Source organism: Palaemon carinicauda, chromosome 8, assembly GCF_036898095.1.
Source record: "Palaemon carinicauda isolate YSFRI2023 chromosome 8, ASM3689809v2, whole genome shotgun sequence".
In the NCBI taxonomy this organism is placed as follows: Eukaryota; Metazoa; Arthropoda; class Malacostraca; order Decapoda; family Palaemonidae; genus Palaemon; species Palaemon carinicauda.
This window is the reverse complement of record NC_090732.1, coordinates 159,676,819-159,695,657: the sequence shown is the minus strand read 5'-3', so window position 1 is coordinate 159,695,657 and position 18,839 is coordinate 159,676,819. Positions and strand designations below refer to the sequence as shown.

Below are 18,839 nucleotides of genomic sequence, written 5' to 3'. Positions count from 1 at the left end.
ATAAAACCTACAATGGAACCTGTACCTCAAGGATGGAGTGACTAGACTTTCAAAATACTCCCAATTCAAAATGCAAACAAAGACTCCATCAGATTATTCATAGAGCCAAATTCGAAAATAAGGAAATGCCACAATGAGTTTGGTAAACTGAATAAACCACTATAGCAATACTGATTACTAAGATAGGAGTGAACAAAATATAGGAGTCAAAAGACCAATCCTTTAACTAGCAGCTGAAACATAATATATATCACATATACTCGTGTAACCTGCAACTTTTGAAGACCTTTTTGTGAGCCAAATTTTAGGGATGTTGACTCATACACAAGATATGAAAATATCGTATGTACTTCTCATCAAGGCTACGACACTGACCAAACCATATATATATTCATATTAGTCTAGTCAAAATGCACAGTTCTATTTAAAATAGACACTTTTGATAAAAACCAATGTTTTACTTAACTGTTCCCATGATAATGCTAGTTATAAATCGAGGGGTGGTGCCCAGTGCTACGTTCTCTTGATCTGTTATCTAGATTTTTGGGTATTCCACCGTCGTATATTTTTTGTGTAGTGAACGTTGGGTTGTGGTCGGCATTTGGACACTTGGCAGTTTGGGTGCTACCTCTGGCCAGTCCGCAAACCACTACAACATTGAGAGAGCCCCATAGGTGTACCAAAGTGAAGAACAAATCCTTCTTCCAAAAGGAACTTCGTAATAGACAGGATCAGTGCATTCAGTTGTTAAACTTGATTGTTTCTCCAAAGACTTCAGACTTCTGTCTGTTGTTGATGAAAATTTTGATGTGCGAGTTCTTCTGAGATATACAGACATCTCTTGGGCAGTTTCTCAAGAAAAACCTCTTGCTCTGAGGTGATACTGGATAACCTGTATCTGTGAAGACAGGCATGTTATGAAACTGTGGTGCCCCTAAAAGATGTGATTGGTATAAAAGATCTTGTTGTAGGGGTAGTTGTCTTGGAGTCTCTGATAACAGTATCAGCAGGTCTGGGTAACAACTCTGCATGCAGCCATTTGGGGGCCTACTAAAGTCATTTTAAAGTTTTTATTCCACATTTTGTTGATTACCTTCCTGAGCAGGCAAAACAGTGGAAATGCATAGATGTAGATGTAAAAGGCATGTTGGAAGGCACAATTCAACACTGATGCCTGATTTGGTGTCAGTGAAAAGTACACTTGGAGATTGTTGTTTAGCTTCGACGCAAACATGTCGATTGTCGAGGAACCCCACACAAAGTTAAGAGGTTCCTCATCACTTGCAGATGAAGGGACCATCCTGACCCCAGGCATTCTCCCTAGCAACTTAAGTTTGTTGGCCATCACACTCCTTTTCCCTAGAATGAACCTGGCAGACCACCATACTGAATTGTTCTGTGCCCATTCATGGGCCTCTATTGCTAAATTGCATAAATGTCAAAATACTGTACCGCTTTGTTGGTTGAATGGAGGGACTGTAGAGCCTACAGTGCTGCCTTCATCCCTAGGATAATAATGTGAAGGTCCCTCTCTGTTCTTGACCAAAGGTCTGAGATTACATGTTTTCTTAGATTGCACCCTAACATTCTTTCGATGCATCTGTGAAGGGAAGTAGTTCTGGAATAGAAGATTCCAATGGAGATCCACTTGCAAGTTTTCGTCCCCTTACATTTGGCTTCTTGTTGCATCGGAACCAGCAATCTTAAATGTAGATGACAGTAGGGAACCAGTTTTTCCAGTGATGATAAGAGACCTTGGAGTTATTGCCAGTGCAGCACTGAGCCTGAAGCCTTAGCCAATTTAGAAAAGGATGAACCAATAGTGAGTCTGGTTACTCAGTTGTTTGATGAAAGACTTTCCTTACAGTCTGTCCACTCTCATTCCTAAGTACTACATCTTTTGTTTGAGCATGAAGCTGGACTTCTCCAGATTCACCACAATCCCCAGATCATGGTAAATTGAGATTAATCTGTCACGGACTTGTAGGAATTGCTTGACAAAAGAATGAGAAATTCATCGGGGTTTCCCAACAGCTTGATGCCGTTGGCATGTGCTTAAGACAAGATGACAGTGAACACCTAGGGCTGGTCGCCAGCCCAAAGCACAGGACTTTGGACTGGAACACCCCACAGAGAAACAGAGGAGCTTGCTTGATGACTGATGCACCGTTATTTGGAAATGAGCATCTCTTGGGTCTAGAGAAAGAAAATGGTCATCCTTCCTGATGAAATTCCTTATGATGTTCACTTTCTCAATTCTGAATAGTAATTGGAGCACGACCTCATTTAGAGCCAAGCAATTGATTACTGGTCTCCAGACAAGCAACTTTTCTTCTAGAAAAAGTCAATTGTGAAAATCTGGAGACCCGCCAGGACTTTTTGAAGCGTTCTTGTCTAACATCTTCTGGTCTTACGCTTGTATGATGCGAAGTTTCTGTGATCCTAGATATAGGTACTAGGTTGGCCCAAGCACCACCCTACCATTAAGATACTACCGCTAGTGTTATTAGGTCCTTTGAAGGCCAGATAGTACGACATTGAAACCCTCTCTGGTTACAGCTCATTTTTCCTTTGCCTTCACCTAAACTGAATAGTCCGGCCTATTCTTTACTAATTCTCCTCTTTCCTCATACACCTGGCAACACTAAGATAACAGAAAAATTCTTCACTCAAGGTGTTAAGTACTGCACTAATTGTTCAATAGCTAATTTCCAACTGGAAATGGTAGAAGAGAGACTCTAGCTTTGGTAAGCAGATCTCCTGGAAGGACAATCCAAAATCATATTCTTTAATCTTGCTTAGTGTTATAGCCTCTGTACCATATCCTATCGCTGTTTTGGGTTAGAGTTCTCTTGCTTGAGGGTACACTCAAGCACACTATTCTGATTCCTTACTTCCTTTCCTCACTGGGCAATTTTTGCTGTTGGAGCCGTTAGGCTTATAGCATCTTGCTTTTCCAACTAGGGTTGTAGCTTAGCTAATAATAATAATAATAATAATGGACCATATGATAAGAGGATGACAAGAGCCAACGAATGGGATAACATACGTGTTGGAGGACTTCCACTGAACAATCCTCCACACTGCAGTACTGCCACCTCGCATATCGACTTGAAACACATACCCCACTTGTGGTAATTGCAGTGGGGAATTGCCTTCCCCAATGAGACCTAGCAAAGTCCCCTGCCTCTCTATCTTCCTGGTTGGCAGAACCAGGTGCAAAATGGCTGGGTAGCATTAGTCAATCTTTTGTTGAAATCATTGGATGGAATTAGTCAATCTTCTGTCGAATAATTGGGCGGCATTAGTCGATCTTTTGTAGGATGAGGCTAAAAGTGTCGTTGACCTCGGTCTGGTCACTGTTTTCTTGAGAGCTGACATCTGTTACTGGAGCCACTGCAGATTTTTAGAAGGATACCACTTGCTGAAAGAGTCTCTGTTTATTTTTTCTTATTGTTCCCTCTACTTCCTCCAGAGGGAACAAAGCAGGCGTGTTCGTAATCGAGCCTTCTTAATACTAGAGATTCCCTGTACCTAAAATGTCTCACGAACTTCGCGGCTATGGTGACTCTTCGCATTAAGACCATATTGGTCTATTGGTTAGCTGTTTGATGGTCCAGGAAGGTGACCATCTTCACTCCTAACAGAACCAGCTCTGTAAATTATTCTCAGGATTCTACAAATCCTAAGAAGAGGCAAAGAAAGCCACTGTCCCTCAAAAGTGGTAGTGGTCAAGCCATGACATTACTTGTAAGATAATCATAGGCGTGGCCTCCACATATGAAGATTCCATGGTTGAGAAGATGGTCAATTGGGAACTTAATTTCCCTATCAAAGTTCTGGGCGCGAGTGTGGAAACTCGCATCAATGGGTAGAGTTGACGAAGCCAGGTCCTCTATCATAAAAAAAAAATTATCTTGACAATGCCAGAGGTAAGATTTTATTAGATCAGCTTGCCCTCAGCGAGTCCCTTCTGCCCGAGGGCTATTCAATTCCAACCAAGGAAGTTCTAAATACTTTTGGAGAGCCCAACTGCCTTTCTATGACTATACTGTTGCCTTTCTTAGGCCTTTGACCGGTTCCCATAGATCACTGATCCATCTAATTAAGCGTAAACATTAAAAAAGTCCGACTATGATTCTTTTTCCTCTGCTTCCATTGGAGAGGGGCCCGTATCTGAGTTCACATCTGAATCTTCACCGCTTCATCCTGTTTGTAATACTAGGAATGCACTTAATTCTGATAGTCAGGCCTTCTCCACCATGAGGCTACATACTAAACAGTATTCTAGAAGTTTTATTCCAGCTATGACCAAGTTGTGGAATGATCTTCCTAATTGGGAAGTTGAATATGGAGAACTTCAAAAGTTCAAACTTGCAGAAAAAGTTTCTATGTTCAACAGGTTGACATAAGCCTTTTTATAGTTTGTATATGAAATATATATTTTGTATTTTACTGTTTTTTAAATATTTTCTTTAATTGTTCATCATTTCTCATATTTATTTATTTCCTTTCCTCAATTGGCTATTTTCCCCCATTGGAGCCCTTGGTCTTATAGGATCTTGCTTTTCCAACTAGGGTTGTAGCTTAGCTAGTAATAATAATAATAATAATAATAATAATAATAATAATAATAGTAATAATAATATTAAGAAGGTGATTCTTCCCCAATTTTTGGATTCTAGCACCTCCTCCTGGTCCTAGAACATTACCGAGTTATCATTCCTGTTTGCCATTGTCATCTCGGCTCCTATTAGTAAACCTAGAGGTTCCCTTCACTTTCGTCTTTGCCTTGGGTGAAAAAGAGGAAGCTCGTGCCCTGAAGAGCTCCCATAGTTGCTGTGGGCCAATCTCTGGACTACCGAGTCTTTTTGTCTCCCTGTTGGTGATGGTCATCTATAACAGTCTCTACAGGATCTCTAATCTGGGGCTAATCTCGAAGGATTACAGTCTTGTCGTGACAGATCCCTATTTTTACTCTGTATCATTGTATGCTTCCTCTGAGTTCGGATGCTATCTGAAGGAGAACTAAGTGGATATCTTGTTTCCTGATGATAACTCTCCATAAAGGAAGTTTCTTCCCTCATTGATTGCCTCTGCCTGTGAAATGTGAGGTAGCATCCTCTGCCTATCTCAAATTTGAAATATTGCTAGAGGAGAGTTTTTTATACCACTGGTTAGCTCTCAATCTCGGGGAGTGCAAGCTCACTAAAACATGCGCTCATTCCTATCTTTTTTCTGACATCAAAGGTGAGCAGTGAGAGTGCTTAAACATGTAACTGGCGCTCTTATCATGAAAAAATACATAAAGAATGGGGATCAACATTTGGCATGCTCGTGGAAGTTCCGCAACGTTTTCCAGAAATTCCAATGAAAGACCGAAAGCCCTAACATTTCTCCACAATAGGCACACAATGAAACTGCAAAGAAAGAAAAAAGATTAGTAAGCCAAGTTTGACAAGTGAGAATACGTTTGTACTTTTCAGTGGCTGCAATCAAAGTGGTTTCTAAGTGAGCTTGCAGAGGGATGGGTTCCCCACTGCTCGCCAATAACTACTGACACCTTGTTATAAACTTTAAAAGCCGTATTTCTAGTTGCTCTGAAATCATACTCCTATTAAAAGATGAAGGTTTGTATCCATATAGGGACAAATATGTAATTATAAAAAAATGGGTATGAGTGCAGAAATGCATTCAAAAAAATATTTGCAAATTAAGAATACTGTATACAGCAGTGGCAGCTCATGGTTATAATTATCGGGGGTGCAGCTCCAGAAAATTTATAGGCTTTGCTTTAATATTGTGTAAAAGGAAACAAACGGGTATAAGATTTATTAAAAAACTTGATAAGAATTCTGAAAGAACAAAATTAAATTTTTTACTTATTATAACTTAAATTGTAACTGTTCAAGCTTGATCCAATAATATAAAAAATTAAATCCATTCTTGTTTTAATTTGCGTGAAAGGTCAATAACTTTTTACTTGATATCTGGATGAAAACTGAGGAAATTTTTCTCCATTGAAAGCACTGTAGGTGCATTTAGTCTTTCCAAATTCATTGTGCTTTTTAGAAAAGTTTTTATTTATTGTTTTCAGTGTTGAAAAGCAGCGTTCTGCCTTTGATGTGGTCATAGAATTATCAAGAGAACCAAAAACAATTGAATAAACTAAAATATTAATCAAATATTATAACTGGAAAGACAATAATCAAATTCTAAACTTCATCACATTCAATAATGTGGTACACAGTTTTTAAGCACATCACATGCGGAGTAAGTATCGCATTAAAATATGAGGTGCTGCAGTTCCACAGTGCCCATTGATGAGCTACCACTGGTATATAGTACATTATGAATAATTGAAAATCCAAAATAATTACATTTTAGAAAACTTCCAACAGCACAAAAAATTCATATTTACTATAATGCATATTAAAGACTGAGAATTGTAATTCATTTACTATATTCAATAACATTAAAATACAATCAGTCAACTAATTAAAACAAATAATTAAAAATGGGAATGATCATACAGCGCACTACTTACCAGTAACATCAATAACAAAAACACCATCTTCATACAACTGCCGTTGTATATGCATGACACTCAAAAACGTTATTGATGAAAACAAAGTTACATGGTGTATCAATGTTATTGGTAATGTGATCATAAGTATATAGCAGCCAATCACGAGAACCAAAGCTAAGACTACCTGCCTGAAAGGAAATGAATATCATTAATGAACAGCCTGACTCCTTCCTCAAAAAGTTTAAAATTAACTAACTTATATTCTATTATACTTTATCAAATGTCAGACTTCATGACAAAAAGGGTATCTTTCAAGTACCGTAAATAAACCTATTTAAAAAATATCAAGTGCTAGTAAAATCTACCAATTTTCACTTAATAAGGTCAAAAAAACTTTTCGTCATTTAAAATAGGGAATATCTTCAGCAGAGCTGGAACGGCCATTGAAATCTCCAAGTAGTTAACAATACGTGATGAGCGTTGGCGAATAGCCCACCCACTCATGTTAACGACTTCATTTTTGTCTTGGGCTGCAACGACTACCGACATACTGTTGCGTCCAATCCACTGCTGTTTAATATTTTTCTGACACTTAGTTTGAAGGGTTTATTTTTGCTTTGTGTTAATGATGAAACAAAGGAGGAATTCACATAAAAGGATAGGTAGTGGATAGGTTTAAGGATAAACCAATAATAATTCCACACTACTGTAACTTGGTTCTTTTGTAGAGGCATAATTGTTCACAATTACTCCCTGTGCAGTGTAAATATAGCCTCCTATTACAGGTGGGCTTATTGTTGGAGGAGGAAGGAAGGCTCAGTCTTCTCTAATGCCATTCTTGACAATGCCTGAGACGATGCTACAGGATCACTAGTCAACCTTTAGAGATAGCCCGTCCTACCCTTTTCCAGTGGAGCATTTGTTAGATTCATCTCCACGTTAACCTCTGCAGATCGGACAAAGGCGGGGGAGATCAGTTTCCACTGCCAACATGAAGGTACTGCAGGTGCGGCCCTTTTAACCAGGGAAGGTACGCCATGGCCGGTAAGCAGAACTCAGCACACACACTCAAAGAAAAAGACAAAAGCATAACAAATTCGTAGATAATTTGCATTTTCCCTAACTATACAAACCTTAGCTATTTAATAGGGGTATTATCTTTTGAGTAGCCGAAATGACGAGCCATTAATTTTCAATGAGGGTTAACTACCCCTACGGCTAGTTAGGAAGGGTAGGGGAGGGTAGCATGCTACCGGCCCCCTCACACACCTGTGATTGAGCTCACTTTGCTTGGATGTAGGACTTCAAGGGGGATAGGGCTGGCAAGTAAGTTTGCTTAAATAGCTAAGGTTTGTATAGTTAGGAAAAATATAAATTACAGTATCTACGAATTTGTCATTTGTTCAGTAACTGGAATACAAACCACACTATTTAATAGGGGTGACTCACCCATTAGGAAGGGTTGACATCCTAGCCAATCAGGCTTTTGGCTTTACCCGGGGGCTCATTATCCGAGTGTATCAGTACTAAAAAAATAAGGGGTCCCTGCACCTCGTTAAAACTTTGCTACGCAAGGTCCGCGGCCTATGCAAGGTCCGCAGCCTATGCAAGCTGTGTGTTGAGGTATGTAGAAGTGTGACTGTCCTGGTAAAGTTATTCCAAGTTCTTTAGAAGGAAAAACTGTATAACTAAGACTTTCCCAATACCACCTCATCAGCGTATGGGGACGCAACAGTACTAGTCCTAATACTAGGTACAAAAGGGAGCATAGTTTACCTGCAGTGGTTTGAGGTCAGCTATGCAGAGAACCCAGGATGCTGCTTTCCCCAAGAGAGGGGAGAATGAAGAAAAGAATAAGGGCCAGTCAAACCTTTTCATTCATGCAGACTAAAACCAGGTAACAATGCCTTCAACCTTTTGCTACTTGTCCAATAAGGAGCTTGAGGTTTTAAACCAGCTGTTGTGCAGCCACCACAGGACCGATACAGAATGTACCGAGTCTCCTGTGGGTCAAGTCTTGCAGAAAGTGGGATGTGAATGTGGTCTGACAATTCCACACCCCAGCTTGAAGAACCTGCGTCACCATTAAAGTTTCTCTTGAATGCCAGGGACATAGCTACGCCCGACATCATGAGCTCTGGGGTGACGTGAAGGAAGAGGATCTGGATTCAGTGCGTGGTCTATGACCCTGCGAATACATGCTGAGATGGTGTTCTTGGTGACCCTCCTCTTGGTCCTTCCTGTGCTGACGAATAGTGCAGGCACACGAGGACGGGCTGCCGCTGTTCTCTTAAGATACAGCCTCAAACTCCTCACTGGGCATAGTAAGAGATGGTCTGGGTCATCTGTTACAGTATGGAGACAAGAAATCCGGAAGGAGTTGAATCGTGGATCCGCTACTCCAGGATTCTGAGTCTTAGCAATAAATTCAGGGACGAAGCTGAACGTTACCTCTCCCCATCCCCTTGAATGGGCGATGTCGTATGAGAGACCATGAAGTTCACCGACTCGCTTGGCCGAAGCCAAAGCTAGCAGGAACACCGTCTTCCAAGTCAGGTGGCAATAAGTTGCCTGGCGTAATGGTTCATAGGGAGGTCTCTTAAGAGACCTGAGAACTCGAACCACGTTCCATAGGGGAGGTCTCATTTCTGACTGGGGGCAGGTAAGTTCATAACTCTGTATGAGTAAGGAAAGTTCTAGTGATGAAGAAATGTCCATTACTTTCAGTCTGAAGGCGAGGCTTAAGGCTGAGCGATAGCCTTTTATTGCCGAGACTGACAGGTGTATTTCTTCACGCAAATACACGAGGGACTCCGCTATTGCTGGAATAGTGAAATCGAGTGGAGAGATACCCCTTCCATGACATCAACCATAGAAGACTTTCCACTTTGCCTGGTAGACTGCTACTGATGACTTACACAGGTATCCAGGCATCTTAATCGAAACTTGTTGCAAAAATCCTCTCTGAGAGCGTAGATGCTGGATAGTCTCCAGGCCTGAAGTTATAGCGAAGCTACGGCTTTGTGGAATATGTTGACATGTGGTTGTTTGAGTAGATTGTGTCGTGGAGGGAGTTCTCTTGGAGGCTACGTTAGGAGTTGCAGAAGGTCCAGAAACCATTCTCCATGATGCCATAGAAGAGCTATGAGGGTCATTGAAAGATTGACCGATGTTCTGGTGTTGTTGAGTACCCTCCTTATCAGACAGAACGGGGGAAAGGCGTAAACGTCGATGTTGTCCCACCGTTGTTGGAAAGCATCTTGTTAGAGAGCCTTGGGGTCTGGGACTGGGGAACAATACAGCGGGAGCCTGAAGTTCAGGGCCGTTGCGAAGAGGTCCACAGTCGGAGAACCCCACAAAGTCAGGACTTTGTTGGTTACTAGATGATCCAAAGACCACTTCAGTACTCACTATCTGAGATGCTCTGCTCAGGTTGTCGGTGAGCACATTCCTTTAGCCCAGAATGAAGCGTGCCAATAGTGGTATCAAGTGGATTTCAGCCCATCTCAGTATCTCTACTGCTAGATGGGATAGCTGCTGTGAAAAAGTACCTCTTTGCTTGTTGATGTAAGCCACTACTGTGGAGTTGTCGCTCATCACCACCACTGAGTGGCCTGCCAGGAACGGTTGAAGGGCCAGAAAGACCGCCTTCATCTCTAGGAAATTTATATGGAGGTACTTTTCTGACTCTCACCAGAGGCATGTGGTCGTGTGATACAGCACATAGGTCGCCCCGCTTTTTATGAAGCGTTTGAGAACAGCATCAAATACAGGGGGAGGACGAGAAGGTCCACAACCTTTCGTAGGTTCTCGTCCGTCACCCACCACAGGAGGTCTGTCAATTCCGCTGATACCATGGTGATCTGGATGTCCGCGGAATCGCAAGTTTGATTCCACTGGGACTTGAGTTGCCACTGGGGGATCTCATCCTAAGGCAACCATTGGGAACTAGATGGGCCAGCGACGAAAGGTGACCGAGGAGATGTAACCACGTTTGGGTTGGAAGTTCTTCTCGTCTGAGAAAGAGTCTTGCGACCTTTCTCAGCCTTGTTATCCTGTCGTCTGATGGGAAGGCTTTGTGGAGAGTGGTGTCTATGATTATGCCTAAATATACCAGTCTCTGTGTAGGAAGCAGAGAAGACTTCTCGAGATTTACCATGATCCCCAGATCTTGGCAAAGTCTCAGAAGTTTGTCTCAGTGTTGAAGAAGGGTTGACACCAAGTCTGCTAGGATTAGCCAGTCGTCCAGATAAAGGAGGAGACGGATGCCGATCCTGTGTGCCCAAGATGACAATAGGGTAAAAACACTGGTGAAAACTTGGGGTGCTGTGCAAAGACCGAAGCACAGCACCTTGAACTGGTACTCTCTGTTGTCTAGGATGAATCTTAAGTACAGTGGTACCTCTACATACGAATTTAATTCGTTCCACAACCGACTTCGGATGTAGAAACGAATTTTCCCATAAGAATACATGGTAATTCATTTAATTCGTTCCTCAGCCTAAAAACCCATAATAAATCCTTAATAAATGGCTACACATAATTACACATAACAAAAACATAACTGCATAATATGAAAGAAGCATGTAAAAAAGATAATTATAAAGAAATAATAAATAAAAAATGTGTTTATTGCCACTTTACCTTAGAGACAGGCCAACACAGGTGTAGGATTTACTACGCTAGGAGGAGACGGACGATCGGCAAGAAGGTAGACATGGTGTTAACATGTTCTTTAAATAAATACTCTCTCTCTCTCTTGTTCTTTTTCACTGTTAGTGAGAGAGAGAGAGAGAGAGAGAGAGAGAGAGAGAGAGAGAGAGAGAGAGAGAGAGAGAGAGAGAGAGAGAGAAATATTAAACAAAAATGAGATTAAACAAAAATGAGAGATTAAACAAAAATGAGAGATTAAACAAAAATGAGAGATTAAACAAAAATGTGTTGTGTACAAATGATTTTTAACAGCGTTAACGAGTTGAAAGACAGTTAAATGTAACTAAAAAAACAATATCAGCGAATCTGAATTCCTTTATTAACTAAAACAAATATTAATACAAACACACTCGTGTGCGTATGCGCAAACACACACACATGCACGAGGAGACACGATCGGAGAGGAGGTAGAGATGGTGACTGCGATAACATACCGTAACTTACACTACGAAAATTTTAATCTAACTTAGCTTATTTATTTTTTTTTTATTTTTATATTTCATATTTTTTACATTTTTTTTCTTTTGGTTTTTCATTTTCATCACTTTCCGTGACGAGTTAAGGTATGTTATCGCAGTCACCATCTCTACCTCCTCCCCGACCGTCTCTCTTACTGCATAGCAATTCTTGCACCTGTGTGTGTGTTTGTGCATAAGCACAAGAGTGTGTTTGTATCAATATTTGTTTTAGTTGATAAAGAAATTCAGATTAGCTGTTATTACTTTCTTAGTTACATTTAATTGTTTTTCAACTCGTTGACGCTGTTAAAAATTATATGTACTCTAAACACATTTTTGTTTAATCTCTCTCTCTCTCTCGGAAAAATAATAGACGTATCTAACACCATAACAGCAGAGAGAGAGAGAGAGAGAGAGAGAGAGAGAGAGAGAGAGAGAGAGAGAGAGAGAGAGAGAGAGAGAGAGAGAGAGAGAGAGAGAGAGAGAGAGAATTTTATTTAAAGAACATGTTAATGCTATGTTTAGAGAGAAACAGAAAAAGAGAGAAGTCTTATTTAAAAGAGCTTGTTAATGATATCTTGGTTTTCTTTGCTTCACTTTTTTCTTTCTTTCTGTTCATCACGCTGGCCCTTCTCACAAATGATCGTTGCCAACAATCTCTTTGTCCTTTATCCCTATCAACAAAAGGCGTTCTATCTCTTCCAGGGTATTGCTACGATGTCTTGTAATAATGGTGATCCCCTTCGATGGTTATTTGCTTTAATGGCTGCCTTCAGCTTGATGATCCTCGAGATCATAGGCCTATTCCGGCCATATTGTTTAGCCATACAGTATCACTTACATGCACACTGCTCTCATGTTTTTCTATAATTTCTTTCTTTAATTCTAATGAAAGAATTGCCTTCTTCCTGTACTGAAACTTAGCTTCTTAGGCACCATGATTATAGGTAAAATCAAAAAGGAAATGTGAGAAAAGGAAGAAAATAAGCACTGTTAATAACAGACCAAACAGAGGACAACCTCACGATACACACAAGAACAGAGAATTGAGCACTCGACGCTCAATGGCGTAATGTTTACTTCGTATGTTGGAGCAACACTTCGGATATCGAGGCAGAAATTTGGTCGAATTTTACTTCGTATCTTGGAAAATTCGTATGTTGGGACATTCGTATGTAGAGGTACCACTGTACTTCCTTGAAGACGGATGGATTGGGATCTGGAAGTACGCGTCCTTTAGGTCCAGTGTACACATGAAGTCCTGAGATCTTACTGCTAGTCTGACCGTGTCTGCCGTCTCCATGCTGAACGGAGTTTGTTTGACAAACTAGTTCAGGGCTGCGAGGTCGATGACTGGTCTCCAGCCTCCAGATGCCTTTCTTACAAGAAAGAGTTGACTGAAGAAGCCTGGGGACCCATCGAGGACCACTTGGAGAGCGCCCTACTTCAACAGGGTCTGCACTTCTGCCCGAAGGTCCTGCCCCCTTGCCAATCCCATGGCAAGGGAGTCTATTGACACTGGATTCCTGGTCAGGGGAGGGAGAGATGTTATGAACGGGACGTGATATCCTAAACGGATCACGGAGATTGTCCAGGAATCGGCCCAGAGTTACTTCCACCTCTCTGAGCCACTTTTTAGGCATCCCCCCACTGGTGGAAATGCAGAGGGAGTGCCTATCATAGCCTTTGCAGCCTCAGCTGCTCCCTCTAGGATTTTTGCCTCCCCTAGAGGACTTTTTGACTTTCCTGTCCTTGAAAGGAAAGGGCTTATTAAACACCACTGTCTTCGCTGCTGGTTTCGTCGTTACAGTCTTGGTTGGACGGGATTGCTGAGGTGCTGGAGGTTTATAAGGCTTAGTTGTTAAAGCCCTATGGAGGGGGGAGTCTCGATGAGACTTCCTCCACCTCTCAGCAGCAAGTTCCACATCCTTAGGCTCAAACAGATGGGGCCCCTCTAGGGAGGAATGTCTGAGCCTTTTTATCTCGACACTTGGGACCTGTTGGTGGAACCTCTCAGACACTGCATCTCAACGTTTAAAGATAGTGTTTGCCCACAAGTTTGAAACTTGGTGGGCAAGAAACTCGATCATGTAAGTGCCTGTGAGTAAAAAGGTCTCCATTGCCTTCCTGGTACGCTCCTTGGAAAACTACTCGGATCGTATCAGGATACCTAAGGTCACTAACCAGATGTCCAGCCACGAAGTAGCTCGCATCGCATACTTAGTGACCTTTTCCTGGTTAAGGACTTCAGCCGTCGAGAACGAGACCTGCCAGCTGGAGTCTCTCTCAAGTGGGACTCCCCTGGTTTGCTCTTCCAAAGAATGGTGAAGTGGAAAAACAGAACTAGGTTCCTCCAGGATCTCAAAGTACCTCCTTTGTTGTACGCGAGGAGGTGGGAAGAGCTTGTTCGTAGAGCAGGCACGGTTGGAGGTAAACTTGGAGAGCTGTGGGGTGATCTTGTCCCTGTTACTCTTCAACCCTTGAGATCAGGGCAGGGCTGCACTGGTCTTTGAGGATTTCTGAGTGCCAAAGACACGGTCTAAAACCTTGTCTTTCCCCTCTTGAGGAGGTATCTCTAGGTCGGAAAACCCATTGGGAACCCTCATTAGAGTCAGAACCTGCCAGAATGCATGTTCTGATTCTTGTTGGTCTCCTCCTGATGTTGGACTCGCAGCGAAGTCTCCTTCTATTCTCAAGAGCTATTCTTGGGGTGAGTCGCGGACATTCCTTGAGTGGTTGGCTGTCTCCGTTCTAGCCCTGGTGGAGGACTTTGGCAGAGTCTTGGATTCTTTGGACTCCTTCCGAGGAAGGAGGTAAGACTCCAACATCGAAGGCTGAGTGTCATGTCCCTCCTGGTCTCAGATTGAGGGGAACTCTCGGCGTGAAGTGACGTCTCCTCCAATGGTGCGATAGAAGTCCTCTCTCCTCGCGCAATTCCCTTGGTGAAGGATGGTCTTCATCCGACAGGGAGGGAAAGTATCCCTGGGGAGAAACTAGAGGAACTAGCCTTGATGGTCTGCACGGAGTCAGCTTCACCCTCAGGTAAGTGACCGCGTTGGAAACTCCTCTTTTCCTTTTCAAAGGGGTAGAGGAAGCCATGGTTCTGTGTCTTGAGTTCAGAGCTATAGGTTGCTCTGATGAGCGGTCGGACAGGACGGGCTTAAATGCCTGTGTTACAGCTCTGACTAAGGCACTGAACCAAGACTGCTGGCTGACTGATGCACTGTCAGACAGATACCCTAAAGGGAAAGAGACTGAAGGTTCCCTACAAAGAGTCACCGTAATATGTGGGTCCGCCTTAGAAGGCAGTTTAGGGATCCTGAACCCTTCTGCTTGAAAGTGTTTCCCTTCTCCCGCAGGCCGCGCTAGCATGCGTTTGCGGGGAGGGGAAGGAGGCGACGGTGACCTTGCCGGGTGTAGATCTTGCGCCCGTGCCTATTGGTGCGCGTGCGGGAGATTATTGGAGCGCATGCCTGAGAGTAATGGCGTGCGTGCACGGGTAAAAGTTGGCGCGCGGGAGCGTGCACATGTCTCTGAGCATGCGCACAGGAGAAATTTGGCGCACAGTAAAGCGCCGGCGCGCAGGAGAGCTGCATTGTGCCTGCTGTCTCACCTACAATGTTTATGCGCCAGAGAATAATGGCGCGCAGGTATTTGTTGACTCGCAGGTGAGTACTGGCATGCGGGAGCGCGCTGGTGTGCAAATGAGAATTTGTGCGGAGGCTGGGGCGCGGAGGCTGGGGCGCGGAGGCTGGCGCGAGGGAGATAATTGGCGCACAGGCTAGTGCGCAGGAGACCGCTGGCAAGTAGGAGAGTAAGATCGCGCCTGAGTGTTGGCGCGCAGGTGGGTGCATAGGTGCAGGAGAGCGCCGACGCGCAGATCATGGAGGCGCAAGAGAGCGCAAGCGTGCTGGCGCATGGGCGATCCTGGGCGTGTGAGTGCAGGGTGCGCAGGTGAACCTGGGCGCGTGGTCGCATGAGGGCGAGCAGGTGAAGGGGCACGCCGAAGCGCTGTAGTGTTGCCAAGCAGTCTGACAAGCTGCTGGTGAACGCTGAAGTCCTGTCAGTTGGCGAGCTCCAGGGCGATGGCGCGCAGCTGCGCACTTTGGTAGAACTAGAATAGGCTCTACCGGTGACAGGAACGATGATGACAGGTCGGCAGGTCTGGAGGGTGGATGGTCGACGTGCCCTTTGTAAGGGTGACCATCCACCGAAGGGGATCGCGAACGATCAGCAGAGAGGTCCAGGACCAAAGTCACAAGACTAGTTGCAGGAGCAGTGACAATCGATGAATGAAGGTGAGATGACTCTGCATGGGACGGCTGCAACGACGATGAACCAAAGAGGCGCCTCTTCACCGCTGGTTTAGAGAGACCTCTAAGGCGAAGTGGAAGGCATGCTTTTCGACAAATGCGCCCTCTAGGGGCCGTTGGATCAGCAAGCTGACCATGTGCCGCAGCAATCCTCCAAAGAGGAGTCTCTATAAGTGAACTCCCCAGAGGAAAAGAAACACTTGCAGGAGAGACAGACGTTGAACTTAGTTTACCCCTCGGAGGATGTTCAGGAACGGGGGAAACTAAATCGGCAGCAACCGCTGGAGAGTCTGAAGGGGCAGAGGAGTTGGATGATACCGTATGAGACACCTCTGATAAAATAACGTCGACAAGGGTCAGAGAATCTACCTCTTACGACGACAATGATTGCTTAACAAAAGCACCCATGCGGATGAACTGTAGCAAAGCTTTCTGGGAGGGTGGACCCGTAAGCCCCAAGGAAGACCAAATATGTAAGAGGGGTTAGTGACAAAGCCTCACCCGGGGGGAGAGGTAGGGCTGCTTCGCTAGGGGAAGCAACATCATCTCTAAGAGAACCGGGGTTGGCCGACATTAACTTGGTCTACGCTATTACTCGACGGTCTCTCGTAAGAGACCGAACAAATAGGGGCTTCGAGGGAGGGTCGAGAGACGGAAGAAGAGGCCTTGGGTTTTTCTTCCTTCAAAGGAACCTTCGAAGGAGAAATATCCCGCTTGGACTTCTTTTTCCCCCGTCGTGCAAACCTCTCCCACTGGGAGGAAGACCACTCCCTACACTCATTACACTTATTTACGCTATCACACCATTGACCTCTGCATAAAGGACAAAGGGTGTGAGGATCAGTCTCCACTGCCGACATAAATGTCCCACAAGGGCGGCCGAAGAGTCCAGGGCAGATGCCCATGGTTGCAGAAGTCAACTTCACACACACACACTAAGAGAAAAAGATAAAGCAAAAATCACTAATGGCTGCCAATATTCGGCGAGGATAAAGAGCGGCAATGTCCGTTCACCATCCGAGCCGAAAGCAAAGTGAGCTCAATCACAGGTGTGTGAAGGGGGGCAGTAGCAAGCTACCCTCCCCTACCCCCGCTAACTAGCGGTATGGGTAGTTAATCCTCGTTAAAAATTAATGGCTCGTCATTTCCGCTACGCCGAAAGTAGTACCCCTAATAAATAGCGTGGTTTGTATTCCAGTTATGGAACAAACATTAATAGCAGCCCAAAATAATAGAGAGGATGAGGAGCGGCACCAACCGTTCATCATCCGAGCTAAAACCAAAGTGAAGCACAGTCACAGGTGTGTGAGTGAGAAGGGTAGCGAGCTACCTCCCCTAACCCCCATTAACTAGCGGAATAGGTAGTTAACCCACGCTAAATTCTAATAGCTCGTCCTTTCAGCTTCACCAAAAGTAATACCCCTATAAATAGCCTTGGTTTGTATTCCGGCTACGAAACAACTTTAATTTCATGAGATCGAAAAGCTAAACTAACGAGTTTAGCATGAATGAGGAAGATCAACTTCCTTAAAAGGACAACGGGATCAACACTACTATACAATTCTAACCAATTCAAGCCTAAAAGTTCACTCAAAATCCCATTCCAGTCTGCTTGAGATTTCATATAAATCTTATACGAGTATGATACATCAGGGACAGTCTGATCAGTCTTCACTTCTAATAAAATCAAGGCATGAACAGATGTCCCAATTGGAGAACCAACCTTAATTGTTATAACGCCAGGGGAGTCGGTGTACACGAGGTCCAAACAGTTACCAGATCTGTGAGTAGGTCCACTTATGATTTGCTCACTCCCTGATTCAAAGGCCAAGTCTAAAGCTCTAAAGTCATGGCGATCACTAGGAAAAACAGAATTTAACCATTCCCTATGGTGAGCATTGAAATTGACAACAAAAACAAGAGACCTTTCTACCATCATCTTGTTATCTTAGCCATAATGGTAAAAAGACAATCGAAGATAGAACGTCCATGTCTGGATTCTGGTAGATCGAACACAAAAAGAAGTTTTTATGCCTACCACAAACTTTTATTACGTGAATCTCATGACATCAACATTCATACTAGGACTTATGAGAAGCAGACTACTCAGTCCTAATATGCACCGCCATTCCCCTGGCCTTTGGAATGGCATCCCATTTCAAAATTATTGGCTTCTTAAAACCAGTTATAAGGAGCTCAGATGAATGCCTCATATTAGAAACCAAAGTTTCTGAGCAAACAAGAATATAATACCATCTGGATGCAACTGTAAGGTCTTGAATATTTGCATGAAGACCCAAAATACTGCGATACAGTACAGTAGACGACATCGACGAAATCTGGAATGTACAGGTCCCGGATTTTGCTCAATGTCTCCAGATAGCAAAAGAATTAATGGTAATAAAATAGATACATCATACTTAAAAACCAAATTAACAAGAATGATAACAAGAACAATATTTACAGAAATATAAATAAAGTGATAGATCAAACCCATAGACTATAGAAAAAAACTCGGAAAGACTGGTCAACATAAAGGAGTCGATACACTATGGAAGGCTAAATTCCCTCCAGGATAGCCGCTTCAACTGAAGGGAAGTCAGTAAGGATGGTTTTGGGGAAAAAAAAAAAATATATTGAAAAGACAACCTCTTGATAAACCACCAGGCATCAATGGCATCCTGCCCATCACACCATTTAAAAAAGAAAGGAAAGAGAAAAAAAATAAGGTAGAATAGTTTGCCTGAATGTATCCTCAAGCAAGAGAACTCTAACCCAAGACAGTGGAAGACCATGGTACAGAGGCTACGACACTACCCAAGACTA

The 18,839-nt window shown here is 43.3% G+C and overlaps 1 protein-coding gene across 2 annotated transcripts in view; it reads right to left on the bottom strand.

The window, feature by feature from the left end:
• Window positions 1–18,839, bottom strand: part of LOC137646059 (lysophospholipid acyltransferase 6-like) — a 99,575-nt gene that overhangs the window by 42,725 nt on the left and 38,011 nt on the right. For both annotated transcript variants that reach the window (XM_068379214.1, XM_068379215.1), the window contains one exon: window positions 6,548–6,717. In XM_068379214.1, the coding sequence (XP_068235315.1) occupies window positions 6,548–6,717 (170 nt within the window). The remainder of the gene's footprint in view (window positions 1–6,547; window positions 6,718–18,839) is intronic.